The sequence below is a fragment of the Cydia amplana genome, chromosome 5 (assembly GCF_948474715.1).
Source record: "Cydia amplana chromosome 5, ilCydAmpl1.1, whole genome shotgun sequence".
Taxonomy (NCBI): Eukaryota; Metazoa; Arthropoda; class Insecta; order Lepidoptera; family Tortricidae; genus Cydia; species Cydia amplana.
This window is the reverse complement of record NC_086073.1, coordinates 13,448,495-13,461,778: the sequence shown is the minus strand read 5'-3', so window position 1 is coordinate 13,461,778 and position 13,284 is coordinate 13,448,495. Positions and strand designations below refer to the sequence as shown.

At 37.5% G+C, this 13,284-nt stretch overlaps 3 protein-coding genes across 5 annotated transcripts in view; 1 reads left to right on the top strand and 2 right to left on the bottom strand.

Moving 5' to 3' along the window:
- The window catches only part of LOC134648315 (inactive dipeptidyl peptidase 10), a 129,882-nt gene extending 129,001 nt beyond the window's left edge, over positions 1–881 (top strand). For all 3 annotated transcript variants that reach the window (XM_063502813.1, XM_063502812.1, XM_063502811.1), the window contains one exon: positions 674–881. In XM_063502813.1, coding sequence (XP_063358883.1) covers positions 674–802 — 129 coding nt within the window. In that variant the 3' untranslated portion in view covers positions 803–881. The remainder of the gene's footprint in view (positions 1–673) is intronic.
- Positions 882–4,968: 4,087 nt separating this feature from the next.
- On the bottom strand, positions 4,969–6,011 carry LOC134648095 (uncharacterized). Its single transcript, XM_063502563.1, has one exon. It carries the CDS (start codon positions 5,874–5,876, stop codon positions 5,379–5,381), a length of 498 nt encoding a protein of 165 aa, XP_063358633.1. The 5' UTR covers positions 5,877–6,011; the 3' UTR covers positions 4,969–5,378.
- Positions 6,012–6,502: 491 nt separating this feature from the next.
- Positions 6,503–12,824, bottom strand: LOC134648502 (meiotic recombination protein SPO11). The gene is made up of 8 exons (XM_063503023.1): positions 11,927–12,824; positions 11,668–11,845; positions 11,434–11,577; positions 10,402–10,595; positions 9,670–9,815; positions 8,270–8,407; positions 6,897–7,068; positions 6,503–6,653 (listed from the first exon to the last, which is right to left on the bottom strand). The coding sequence occupies exons 1-8, from the start codon at positions 12,153–12,155 to the stop codon at positions 6,514–6,516; spliced, it is 1,341 nt and encodes a 446-aa protein (XP_063359093.1). The 5' UTR covers positions 12,156–12,824; the 3' UTR covers positions 6,503–6,513.
- Positions 12,825–13,284: the final 460 nt, after the last annotated feature.

The following is a 13,284-nucleotide window of genomic DNA, read 5'->3' as shown; positions in this document are numbered from 1 at the left end:
ATAACTATTGGCCGTCCAGAGGTCCTCCATTTCATTGCATTTTGAATCCATATTTTGATAAATCAAAATTGCATTAGTATTGTTCATGTTTTGATCTGTGGGCGACTAGAAGTCTACATATTTGATAATTGATATATTATTTCATAGCGGCTTGCCTCACAAAGCTATAAATGGCACATTGATAGAGTCCAATTCGCTTCCACTTTTTGAGGTGGGGAAAAAATGATAAACTCGAGACAGCGTAAGGCGATCACGTGACCGTAAGGGGCGTAAGGCGATCACGTGACCGTAAGCCCCGTAAGGTGGCCACTCATAATTTAAATGGCATTTATGTTGCGGACTCCTTTTCAAGACTCTTTACCTATGTTCAAATAATTTGACGTTGTCGTGGCAGTATGTAAATAAACATGTAAATGAAAAAGTGTGATCTTATTTGATAATGATAATAATATACTTATAATAAATAAATAGAATACCTCCGCTTAATGTATGTATCGTGTTACCGGGCGTCGGTAACATAGTGAGGTGAGTTTTTTCACTTCTATCGGCACTCCCGGAGTGCAACCGTTGTTGCTTGTTTTTTAATTTCACTGTCATAAAAGACGAGAAAACATTGTGTTGTTTGTAGAGTCCGAACTTATCTTAATAAATTATTTATTTTTGCTTTCAATAGGCGTATGCTGACGAAGGCCACGATCTGAAAGGCGTCATCGAGCACGTGTACCGTTCAATGGAGGACTACCTCCGCGAGTGCCTCTCCCTCGACCCCGAGGACACCAAGCTGCCGCCGCCCGACAGATAAGGGCACCTCCAGCGTCTCCGCACTCTCTATACCTTTGCTAAACTACCAAACCTCATTTTACCGTCGCTACATCGCTCTAAAAGTGTCCTAGAGTCTGTGCGGAAAGAGAAGAGTCGTAGAATGTATTAGATCCCATACATTTCACGACTCTTCTCTTTTCGCACAGACTCTAAATGTACGAACAACTTTTGAGTTTCATTTGTTTGTTAATATTTGGTGTGATGGAACGTAAATGAGTGCAGCAGTATATATTGAATTGAAATTAATTTAAATTGGAATTCAATACCTACTAACGTGGATCCATGGTTCCATCATATGAACCGTTAACGATGAAGTCTATATAGGGACCTATTTACCTATGGTTTTTAGCAGTTTACCTAAAGAAACTATAATATCCTGGGTGTAACGACGGCCCGATGGGTTTGACGGCGGGTGTAGTGAATGAATCAGCAATAAGTGTACCTATCAGTTTACCTCCGGGGTTATTGTTATCATATTACTCCTTGTAAATATGTATTTAATGAGATAGTGCTTTAATAAAATGTGTTCCCCCATTTGTTTAAGTAACGCCTTTTGTTGGGTACATTGACGAAGCCGTCACGTCGATGTCGCGACAAAGCGAATGAAACTGCTTGTGATTAGACTAGGCCATAGTACAGCTTCGACGCTCGGCTTTGCCCCGGGAACGTTGCATGAGTTAACTAACGAACCTAATTAGCAATAGTAAAATAATTAGAAAGATACGTAATTGATAGATACGACGGGCTAAACAGTTAGAATAAAATTTCTTCAATAAAATTTAAATCAATAAGACCATACAACTCTGTTTGAGCACCTTTCGGGTAAACCTTAAACTAAAATCATTGTGTCTTTGCTAATCTAACGTAAAGCCTAGATAGAAAATAAATTCTAAACAAGTTAACCTGTACTTGTATAACTCCCTTGGCACCTATTACTCTGGCGAGCCGAGCGCGATGGACTCTGTCAATATACTTATTATTGTGATCATATTCGTACTTATTCAACAACTTCGAGCTTTTCCCATTAGGCTTTTACTATCTACTACATATTTTCTATGGCCACATTTACTATACCAAAGCTTTTTCTACATTATCTATTAACTTCTTTGAACTGTTTTAAATGACTCAACTAAACTAATAAGGACTCACATTTATTGTCATATACCTATACCTCCCTAATGTGTACTCGAGAAAATGATATGTATAAAATGACCTAATTATTGTTTTATATGTATTTCCCTACTGGTTACTTCTGTGGTAATCAGATTTGCGTCAGATTTGACCTTTGTTTATTTTAATTGTTATTACACTGCAAACCTAACAAGGAGCTTATCATTACTAAGTAACTAAACATTAAGTTCTTTTTAACATGAAAGACAGAATACTGAGAAGTTAAGAGTTATACCTAATGTTATATAGCGCTGTTGAAATACCTCATGAACATGTTAACGTAGATAGAAAATATATTCATAACGTATTAAATTCGGTCGAAAGAAACGCATTTTCTAGTGATCCATAATAATTAGAAATGAAGTGACCTTGATTATCCCCTAACCTTAGCTGCTTTTGCTCCAACACATACCAGTTACTAACCTTCCTAGAATAAGAAAATTAATGTAATTATGCATCTTTCACCTCTATCATACTAGCTAGTACAAAACTTCATAATTAGTGATATTTTAGTCTAAACCTTTCTTATTAAAATATATCGTGTGAAGATACCGAATGAATAGTAGTAACAAATTAACTTCCGAAATCGTAGTTCAGGCCAATGCGGGTAATAGTATAAATAAAATAATTTCCACATAAATAAACAGTATGTAACGTAAATTTAAACATTTTGTAGTCTACGAATGTTGTTCACTGTAGAACTGGGACCGGAGCAGTTTGGCTACACGTTGCCTGCCGACAGTCGGCAATCGGCCGAGGAGGGGCGTCGCGGAGGTGGCTAGTCAGCAAACTAATATTATACCATTGTTATTTATTTGACCACAACTGATGCACGACTTACTTACTAGTTACTTCATCGTTGTTATATAGAGATAACGTTCACCGACGGTTAGTGTTGTCGGGAACCTACATAGACGCATATCGTACATTCCATGTTTGTAAAGACTGCCAATTTGGTCTAAATTTTAAAATCATTGTATTAATTAAAATATTAAAATACGGTACGTCGAAGAGATTAATTTCAATTGCAATTATGGTCTTAAGGATGCTGTGATTCTTCTATTGCGTAATTTTAATGATATTGTCTGAGAATAATATATATTAGGTAAATATTTAATTATAATATCTCCATCTGATATTGTTTAGGCCTAGTGAAATCGATTTCGTTGTAATTAATAATATATAATTATTAATAAATGATAAGGTTAATATTAATTTTAGATATTTTGAAATACTTCCATTATATTATTACTTATAATAATATTGCTTTGTTCTCCAGACTTAACAAAGAGACAATATAATACGGGCTACGTATACATCACACAACATACGAGGTTTTATAGTTAGAATAAATACGAGAGAGTTCGGAAACCGGGTGCTTTAAATTTTACATCTGTTGTAGTATTGGTTTCATTAGCGGATCTGTTCTCTAGTTGTACGGTACTTACGAACAGTGGGCGCGCCCGCGCAGCCGCCCGCCTTCGCTAGCTAATTCTTACATAAATTATGTGGGTTTACTTAATTAATACGGAAATTCCAGAAAATAACACCAAATGAATTCGTGTTGTATTTTGTAAAGGAAGCAAATAAAACGAGACGGGTTGCTATAAAATTTTTGCACAATCTTAAAATTTCACGCAGCTTCTCTCCTGTGTAACTTTACTTCCTTTATAAATTTATAGTTAGTCTTCCATTTCGTCCAAGCTTTCGTGTACCTTGACGACTTCCTTGGATTTAAAATTAGGAACCAACCGTTTTACCTAAATTGTTGCTAAGCAATTACTCAATGTTGCAATCATTGTAAAATGTATTCAATAATGAATTAAGCTACCTATGATGACAACAACACTTCAGGAGTTGTATACAATGATTAAAATATTTTTATAGGTAAGGCCGTTATGTGATGACTATGTCAATTATTTCCTTATTCCAATGGATTCGGCTACACATGAGCGTAGCGGTTTAGTTTCGCCGTCATCCTATGTCCTAAGATACCTAAATCCTTAGAGATTTGATTTGTTTAGTTGAAGCAGGTTCAATAATGGATGTGGTATAAATGTAAATCAGTAAAGCTGTGTTCTTAGGATCCCTTCGCAGATTGATCTTGAATGCTCTCCACAAAAATTTTCAACATAATATAGAATATTTAGCAGCTACTAATCAAAAACTGATTGTGATTTTACTTTATCAATTAAATTTATAAGTACCTATATATACAGAAATGTTCACAAGAGCTTGCGCCGAACGAAATGTTGATAGTTGGGCACAAATCAGCTTAAATTAATTTACAAAAAGTTCAGTAAGTAGATACTTAATATGTAACTCGGAAACGCCAAACTAATGTCGATAATACCTATCCTTGATGTTTGTTACACATGAGAACTTAAATCCATAGTACTCGGAGATTTTTTGCTGAAATATAGGTAGGTACTTAGCAACGTACGAGTATATTGAGGTCGCTTTGGCATTATTATTGTACAGTCAAGTCAGCATCAAATAGAAAGTGCAGCCAAAGTAGACAAATATATCGTAACACACATGGATGTTTTCCGACATATTTGGCCACTTTGGCCGTCAGAATCTATTTGACGCTGACTGTACCGCTACTGTCGAGCTTGTGATTTGATCGACAGCGGCTGAAGGAAACTTGAATAAAGATGATGCAACTCAACTGTAACGATGCTGAATCGTAACAACACGGCTAATCGCTGCAAAATTCGACGTGATCTAAGATGTTTAGTGTTATGAATCTTTGAGTGGAGTGCAATCAAGATGCAGTGTAGTGTCCGCCTTCGAAACTTTAGAGTGACGCGGGTATCTTTCATAGTGGTTAGATTGATGATGTGCGTGATGTTGAATACAACAATTACGATTGCTTTTTAGTAAGCGAGGGTCAAATAATATAAATGAGCGATAACGCTTTTTAGCAATAGGTCTGGATTATAATGTTCTGAATTATTAAAAGAACACGAGCTCTTGATGCCTTTGAGGCTTAAAATAACTATTTATATTTACTTAGATGATTATATTATATGAAATAAAACTAGGCTAGACGAATGAAAGCAATACTTAAATACTCATAGTCGTACACTCCTCAATAATTATTGTATTCAATATCGCGCCTTTGATGGTGTAAACCCTAGGTAAAGCATCTAAAATCTACGTTGTTGTTACTCAGTGTTATAAATCTTATCGTCACGTTTAAGAGTTACAGTGTTGTATAGATCGGTACGTTTCATTTGTAAATTCTGAGATTATTCTGTTATTATTGTAAAGTTTCTTTAATTAAATACAATTTTGAAATTTACATAATCGTTCATTGGGAAGTTTCATTTCATTACACACGCCACATTTAAAGAAATATGTATGTATATAGCGCCTGGTTGCTATTTTTCTGGTATACCAAAACTGCAGACGCTGCCGGACTCGTCACGCGCGTGGCTCCACATTTCGGCGCTGCGGAAGTAACGCTCCAAGTGCTCACGTTTCATTCTCAAGTCCATGGGATTGGCTAACTTGTTAGTGGTATCGCTGAAGGCGCCTTCAGAATTGTTGGAACGGGACAAATTGCGCATCAATTCATAGTGCGAGAAGTTCATAGACATGAGAGAGGTGTTATCCATCCCCGTCGTGCTGCACGGGAAGTCTAAGGCATCCATGTCTACTGCGGTCACGGAGTGCCTGAGTGGTCCCGATTGAGAGTTATTTGGAGCGCAATTGGGAACAGCCGTTCGCTTTTTGAAACTGCACAGAGCCAAGTCTAAAGATTTCACAGCTTCATTGACACTTAACATTCTTCGCGCATTTCGTCTGGACGGAGCGCCACTGGATTTGGCTCTAGAAGCAGACTTTTTATCGGTAGGTGGTTCGTCATTGTTTTCCATATTCCTTCTTTACTACTAGAAAATTTTAATTACTTCATCTCATTTTAGAAATAGGACTTTGAGAATGAATGTAAAATTATGAACTTCTTACATTGTGTACCTAATGCGCTGTCAAAGTACTGCACTTTTGACAGATGTCAAAACTCAAATTTACAAAAACAAATCCATGTCCATGGCTTGCCATGGCCTACCAACATTTACATACCTACTTGAAATAGTGGAATACCAAGATGATGGTCATCTTAAAAAGAAACGTTTACAATAATGCTGAGTAGCGACCTCTTACGGCGACAAACTAAATCGCGTCGCAAAGGGATGTGGACCTACCCCACGCATCCTAACCTAACAATAAGTTACAGCTATTATTACCAGAGGGCGCTTGTAAGGTAGCGCCATCTATTATTATATATATGCATTTTTTGCCATGCACAAGTCAGCCCGAGCCCCCGAGGGTGACCAATACTAGTTTTATTTTTATTATAAGTTCATGGTGATAAAATGAGAGTTCCTGTTAGTGTTTACTAGATGGCACTACGACTTAATACGTTAGACTGATTACGATTAGTTTACAATTTATTTATTTATTTATTTATTTTATTTAAAAACGATAGTAGGTATTATACATTGTTTATCCAAACTATCCTAAGTATTCAGCTTGAATTATCTTCGATGGTAAATATGCATCACAAAGTGCAGCAGATGTGGGTGCCAGGGCTTCTATTTCTGTCTTTACACCACTTGATAGCATTGCGTTTAGCTCATTTTTTATTAGAGACCCTGAAAATAGGTACAGGTACAGTAGGCTTACCACGAGTGCATCGCGACATAATCTCGCGCGCGAGATAGACTATCCGTCTTTGTCCTATTACACAGGGATCCGTCTATCTCGCATGCGAGATACTGTCTCGGCGCACTCATGCTAAGCCTAATGACGTATCGTATTAAGTTAAAATTAAAATATTTTCACACTAAACTATGAACATAAATCAAATTAAGCCATTTTATAATTATTTCAAATACCAGAAGGAGTATCCAGGTAAGGTCTTTTCAACAACGAAGCTAATTTGCGTTTGTCAAGTTCGGAAAGGTCAAGCCGGGCTTCCTTCGAAGCCAGAGTCATGGCATCCTGATGGCGAGCCCCGAGCAGCGACAATGAACTGCAGGCCAGAGAAGACGACAGGTGAGATTGAGCCTGAAGCAAAGAAATAAGAATAATAAGAAACTGTAATTTAAAAATTAATCATATAATAAAATTAATAATTGGTGAGTGAAACAACAAAAGCCATGAGCACCTCATGGTCTTTATCTCATAATAATGTACCATTTTGATGTGCAAAAAAGTTTAAAAATAAAAACCTCAATATCTGCGACCATCGAATATTAGCAACATTATAGAGGCAACAGAACTAGTCGTTGTTAAACCGTTTAGCGCCACTTGCTCCATTTCACTAACCTGGGGTTAACTGGTTAAATCAGGAGTTACCATGGTTACCAGTACAATTTGACATTAGGTTAACGGTTTAACCGCTTAACCCTGGGTTAGTGGGATGGTGCAAGTGGGCCTTAGGGGACATTATTTTACATTGGACACTTAATAATAGCGTATCTAAGTATTAAAATTCTGTAAAAGACCAAATAACTTTAAACGGTTTAGCAATTGAAGACCGTGACCAGTTAATTATTGTGGAAATTAGAATTGTATTATCTGATGGATAAACTCAGGGTTAGCTGTACTAATATCGGCCTTCTTCCAATGATTAACCTCATCAGCAGCAGTCGAGACTCAACCAGTCACTCGTTATTTTACCCTTAGTAAAAATAAAGAGGATTCAAATTTAACCAAAGACCTGTATTTGTGGGATAGGAAGATCTCGAAACCCTACGCACAGGCAAGTAAATAAATGCTTGCCCCTACCTCCAGGGTCATATTTTAAGCGTTTGAACTCACTAGGCTACGTTATTACCGTAAAATGGGGTGAGTAGGGTCAAAACTGAAATTCAAACCTCGATAACATTTTATTTTTACATATGAAAACTGAATGGTGTATATAATAAGTGTTCCGGACGTTTGTATTTTAGTTTTTATTTTATTTTGGGTAGTTCCATTTCATAACTTTGACGATAAAGAGGAAAACCCACCTCACCCCGTAGTGCCTCGTATTTGGGGTGAGAGGGGTTTTCATACAAAGGTGATTTTGGAAGATTGTTGGATCGATTTTTTTTTATTTTGCGGTATTACTATAGCTCCATTTTAAATTGGAATACATTATTTTTGTAGCAGTAGCCTTAAAATCCTTTCTCACCCCCCTCTCAAACCTTCTCTCCCCATTCATAACCCACCTCTCCCCGCGAAACCTACTCACCCCGTTTTACGGTATGTGACAAATATTTACCAGGGAACCATATTTATAGGTAAGGAAAATCTCAAAGCCGTGAGGGTCTGCGTCCACCAGAGCCAACGCCGGCAGCCTCAGCTCTGAGCATAAGCGGCACAGGAGCTGCCGAGTGCAGACGTCCGGGTAACCTTTGCCCTGTAGGAAGGAAGTTTTAAAGCGGCAAATAATGACATAATATGTATATATAATTGACCTACAAATATTTATTTGTTTTACAAGGGGGCAAAGTTGTTGTTTAACCGCTCGTGCTAATATTGATACCCGAGCAAGCGAAAGATTCCAAAATTAAACCACGAGCGTAGCGAGTGGTTTAAAACATTGAATCTTGAGCGTTGCGAGGGTTTCAAAGCACGAGGGTTAAACAAAATTTGCCCCCGAGTGAAACACAAAATTTTTCACCACACCAACACAAGGAACATTACTATTAAGTGTAAAATATGTATCAAACAAAATCAAAGTAAATCGATTCAAAATGAATGTTTATAAACATTTATCATTCAAAATCATGATTTAAAAGTTAATTCTACCAGCAAACATAAGAAAACAACTCAAAATTTGCATTTGATTACTTTGTCTAACATGTGAATAAAATGCAACTTTCCTATCAGTTTTTGAACAATCAAGAGAGCCTTTACCAGTTGGTGTGGTGAAAAATAAAAAACTATATCGGAATGCGGGAAAGCTGAAAAGAGGGGTTATGATAATGATACTGATTTAAACTTTCACGATTTTTACACATTATTAAATTATACAACGGGACTTAATCACGTATCTAAGTTTTAAGATTTACCTCCGACGTTTCGAGGACGGCGTTGTCCCCGTGGTCTCGGAGAAGACTGGCTTAAGTTGACATCAGCATCGTCTAACCGCGCGAGTTTTTCGAACTACCCGCACTTGGTCTTGTTTATCCGCTTGAACGTTTTGCGCACTAGGGATGTCACTCTGTCGACACACAACACTAACGATATTCGATTTATCGACTGTCGATATTCGTTTACGCTTACATTTACTAATGACTGGATTCCATGTGGATGAGATCTTGAAACCCTCGTCCCGATTGAAATTACTATGTTTTTTTATTTCAATGGCTTCCCGTACTTTCCTGCTGTAAAAATGACGATCTTAAAACTTAGATACGCGATTAAGTCCCGTTGTATAATTTAATAATATGATAATGATCTTTAGCAGTCTATGTCTAGTCGATATGTTACAAGTGTTCTACCGAAGAATCGAAACCAAATCTGTGTTTAGGTCATACACAGATTTAGGTTGTAAATAATTTGTATTTTGTAGTTTCTTCTTCTTTTGGCCGTTATAAATCACAATCAGAACTTAAGCTCCAATAAAGTTAACCTAAGGGTTCCTATTTATGAACATATATAATATTCCATACTCACTGTCATGATAATAACAGGCCCCAATCGAACTAAGGCACCTTCATCTAACAACTTTTGAAACACTGCATCCTTCTCTACCACCAGTATGTATTTCGCTGATGACGTAAATTTCTTTATTCCATTGATGTCTTGCATGATTAGGGTTCCTAGAAATAAAAAATTGTAGAATATATTTAAACTTATGTTATTTTACCTAAAAATATTGTTTACTTTACACACATAACACGTAAGCATTAGGGTCGGCAACGCGTATGTAATGTAACACCCCTTATTAACAAATTACAGGCGTCCATAGACTACGGTGACCGCTACCCATCAGGCGGGCCGAATGATTGTTTGCCACCGACGGGGTGTTAAAATACATTATATTAAATTAAACTGATCGAAGCGCTGGTGGCCTAGCGGTAAGAGCGTGCGACTTGCAATCCGGAGGTCGCGAGTTCGAACCCCGGCTCGTACCAATGAGTTTTTCGGAACTTATGTACGAAATATCATTTGATATTTACCAGTCGCTTTCCGGTGAAGGAAAACATCGTGAGAAAACCGGATTAATCCCAATACGGGCCTAGTTTACCCTCTGGGTTGGAAGGTCAGATGGCAGTCGCTTTCGTAAAAACTAGTGCCCACGCCAATTTCTGGGATTAGTTGCCAAGCGGACCCCAGGCTCCCATGAGCCGTAGCAAAATGCCGGGACAACGCGAGGAAGATAATTAAATTAAACTGATCAATTACCATTAGAACCCATACATTCGACCACACTTCCATCCCTGGTATGTATCGTCAGCGGCCCGGCGATGAGTCCTTTGGAAGTAGCCACAATGCCCAGATCCCATGGCGGACACTCGAGAAGGCAGCACACGTCTCGGACTGCCACGTCCAGGTTGGCTTGGTTACGCAGTCTACATACGTTTTGGTAAAATAGTTCCCTGTGCAATTACAAGACAGTTAACGATTGAAGTATCCAAAACGAATCAAATAACAAATCGATTGTATTTTATACAAGAGTCTTCAAATTCCAACCTGCGGGCCAGGTCCGGCCCGTGAGCTTTATTTACCAATCCTGCCTGCGTCAAGAAAGCGGGAGAGATGAAGGCCTGAGGGCCTAGCCAAGATGACAATCGTTGATAGAAAACGCGCCAATCGAAACTTAACGTTATGGAAACGAAACGTCATGTGACTTCCATCGTGGCAACTCAATACATTTTATCTTATCTTTTGGCGTTTGTTGTTGTCATCTTGGCAGGCAACGCAACAGCTGCCAAAACGGCCAAGTTTCGTTGCGAGTTTGTTTTAGGTGCCTACCCACATTGCGGCCCTTTGGTCAAAAAGTTTGGAGACTCTTGGTTTACATCGTCATATATTACAATGAAAATGGTAAAATGGAAGAGGTAGATGAGATATTCCTAAATCTTTATTTGATTATATTTCGTTTTGTTTGAAAAAAGCTAAAATGAGGTAGTATAGGTTTTTATTTGCGATTTATAGAAATGTTACTGAGAAAGTAATATAGGTAATTGAATAGATAAAAAGTAATTGAATAGAAACACGATGAAGAACTGTAAAATGTTTGAAGAGCGAAATTTGACCCTTATGTACCAAAACTAGACCAAAACGGATAGACCGTGTCCATACAAGTTGCAGTGGATTTGCAGATCGTATAATATTTTAATCCTTTATCAATTATCACGTACTAAACAAACAAACCTTTAAATTGTTTGGAGATATTGCAATGAATTATGAAATATTGGTGAATTGTGAACGTACCTTCTAGTTACTATAAGATTTTTGGAAAGTAATTCGTGAACTTTCGTAAGCACAAAAACTATTCTATTAAATCTGTTTTTATCTTCAGTGCTTGAATAGAGCAGCGTCGTCTTTTTGGCTTCAGCAAAAGTTTTCAATGTAACGCTGTTGTAACGAAAAAGCAGCTTAACACTAGATATCGTTATGTTAGGTTGAAAATATCAGTTCAACTAAGGTATATAAAATCATAGCTACCGATCTAGTTCATAAATGCAGTTTCCCCACAACCGTTGGTTTCTGATGACAAGCTTTGGAGTTTCTCCACTCTCAGCTGTTTTATTAATCTCTTCTAGAATGTCCTCTATTTTCTTTATTATCGCTTTTTTAGTTCGATTAGTTTCATCAACCTTTATATTTAGTGGCTTCTTAACACCTAAGTAAAAATAGTAAATATTAAAAAAATAAATTTTATGAAGATATTTTCATTTAAAAAACACTGACTAAGTATACTTACGAACTGTGTCATTTGTTGACTGAGACAACAATTGTTGCACCTCGCTAAATTTATATTTCTTCTCAGGTAACAGCAATCCACCATCTTTCTGATCAATCGCAGATATTTTTTTACTGTTAAACAATTTATCTATAGCTGCAACTAGTTTCGGATCCTGTCTAAATGTTGTTACTGAACCCAACAATAAATCTTTCGTCTGCATAAACAAATCCTTATTCATGAGCTCCATTATGCTAAAAAAACACGAGACGTTTTCATTCTCATTTAAGGGTCTTCAAAGCAAATAATTGACAAACAAATCCAATAGACGTCTATTAAAACAAACTACCGGTAAAAGTGACGATGATCCCTACCTACCTAGTGGCGAGATGTTTATCAACCGCAAACAATAACAGCGTCACAAAACCGAGCTCGTAAAAGGGCCTCGAGACAATAGGCTCGCTCCACGAGTGCTTTACTGCGAAGCCGGGCCAACAGGCGAACGGAGCGAAATCATCGTCGGTGGCGCATCCGACTTGTTTCCACTGAAAAAATGACACAATAGATTTAATCGAGAGATAGTGCAGGCAGGCGTCTCGAGGAGCAGATGACACGGCGTGACGACCTCACAAAGGGCGTGAAATGACGTCATAATAGCCTCGAATTATCGCTCCCTCTTGTCTCAAGCAAATATTTAACATCAGCCCCGTTTTTGTCCTGCTTCTTCGGCAGATCATAAATAATAGAGCTCCAGCAGACAAATGATGCGCACCGTTACCACAGCCTTTGTTATGTGTGACATATTGCAAGGAGGTGATGTTTACGTCTTATTATGGACGCTAAGATAAATTATGGCAGCGCCGGAATTCTTGGTAAACCGCAGTGCTAAATGTAGACGGATTTGGAAAGTGTTTTAAATGTTTTAAGGGTTCAAGGTGGTAAACACATACATACATCATGCATGAGTATACATTACTATAAATACTCGTATTTAGCACTGTATACATACTAGAAAAATACAAAAGCATTTTCCTGGATAGGACAGGGAAAAAAAAGATAATTTTTACTAAGAGGCACAGGTCTATAGCTATATATCTACATGTAAGTACATAGTGATATACGAGTACCTATAAGCTAGTTTCGATCGAGAAAAAAAATGTATTTTTGCAATGACGTCTTTAGTATATATGATAGATACTGCGCATGCTCCTAAATTAAACATATATTGTAATCATAAAATACTTGCAAATAAATACAAATGAGAGCGTAAGGTGTGAGAAAGTAACAATCGAAAGGATTTCACTACCGACGGCGCCCCGAGGCGCTCGATAGCATCAGCGGGTGACAGCCCGCACAAATACCATACAAATTGCTCGATG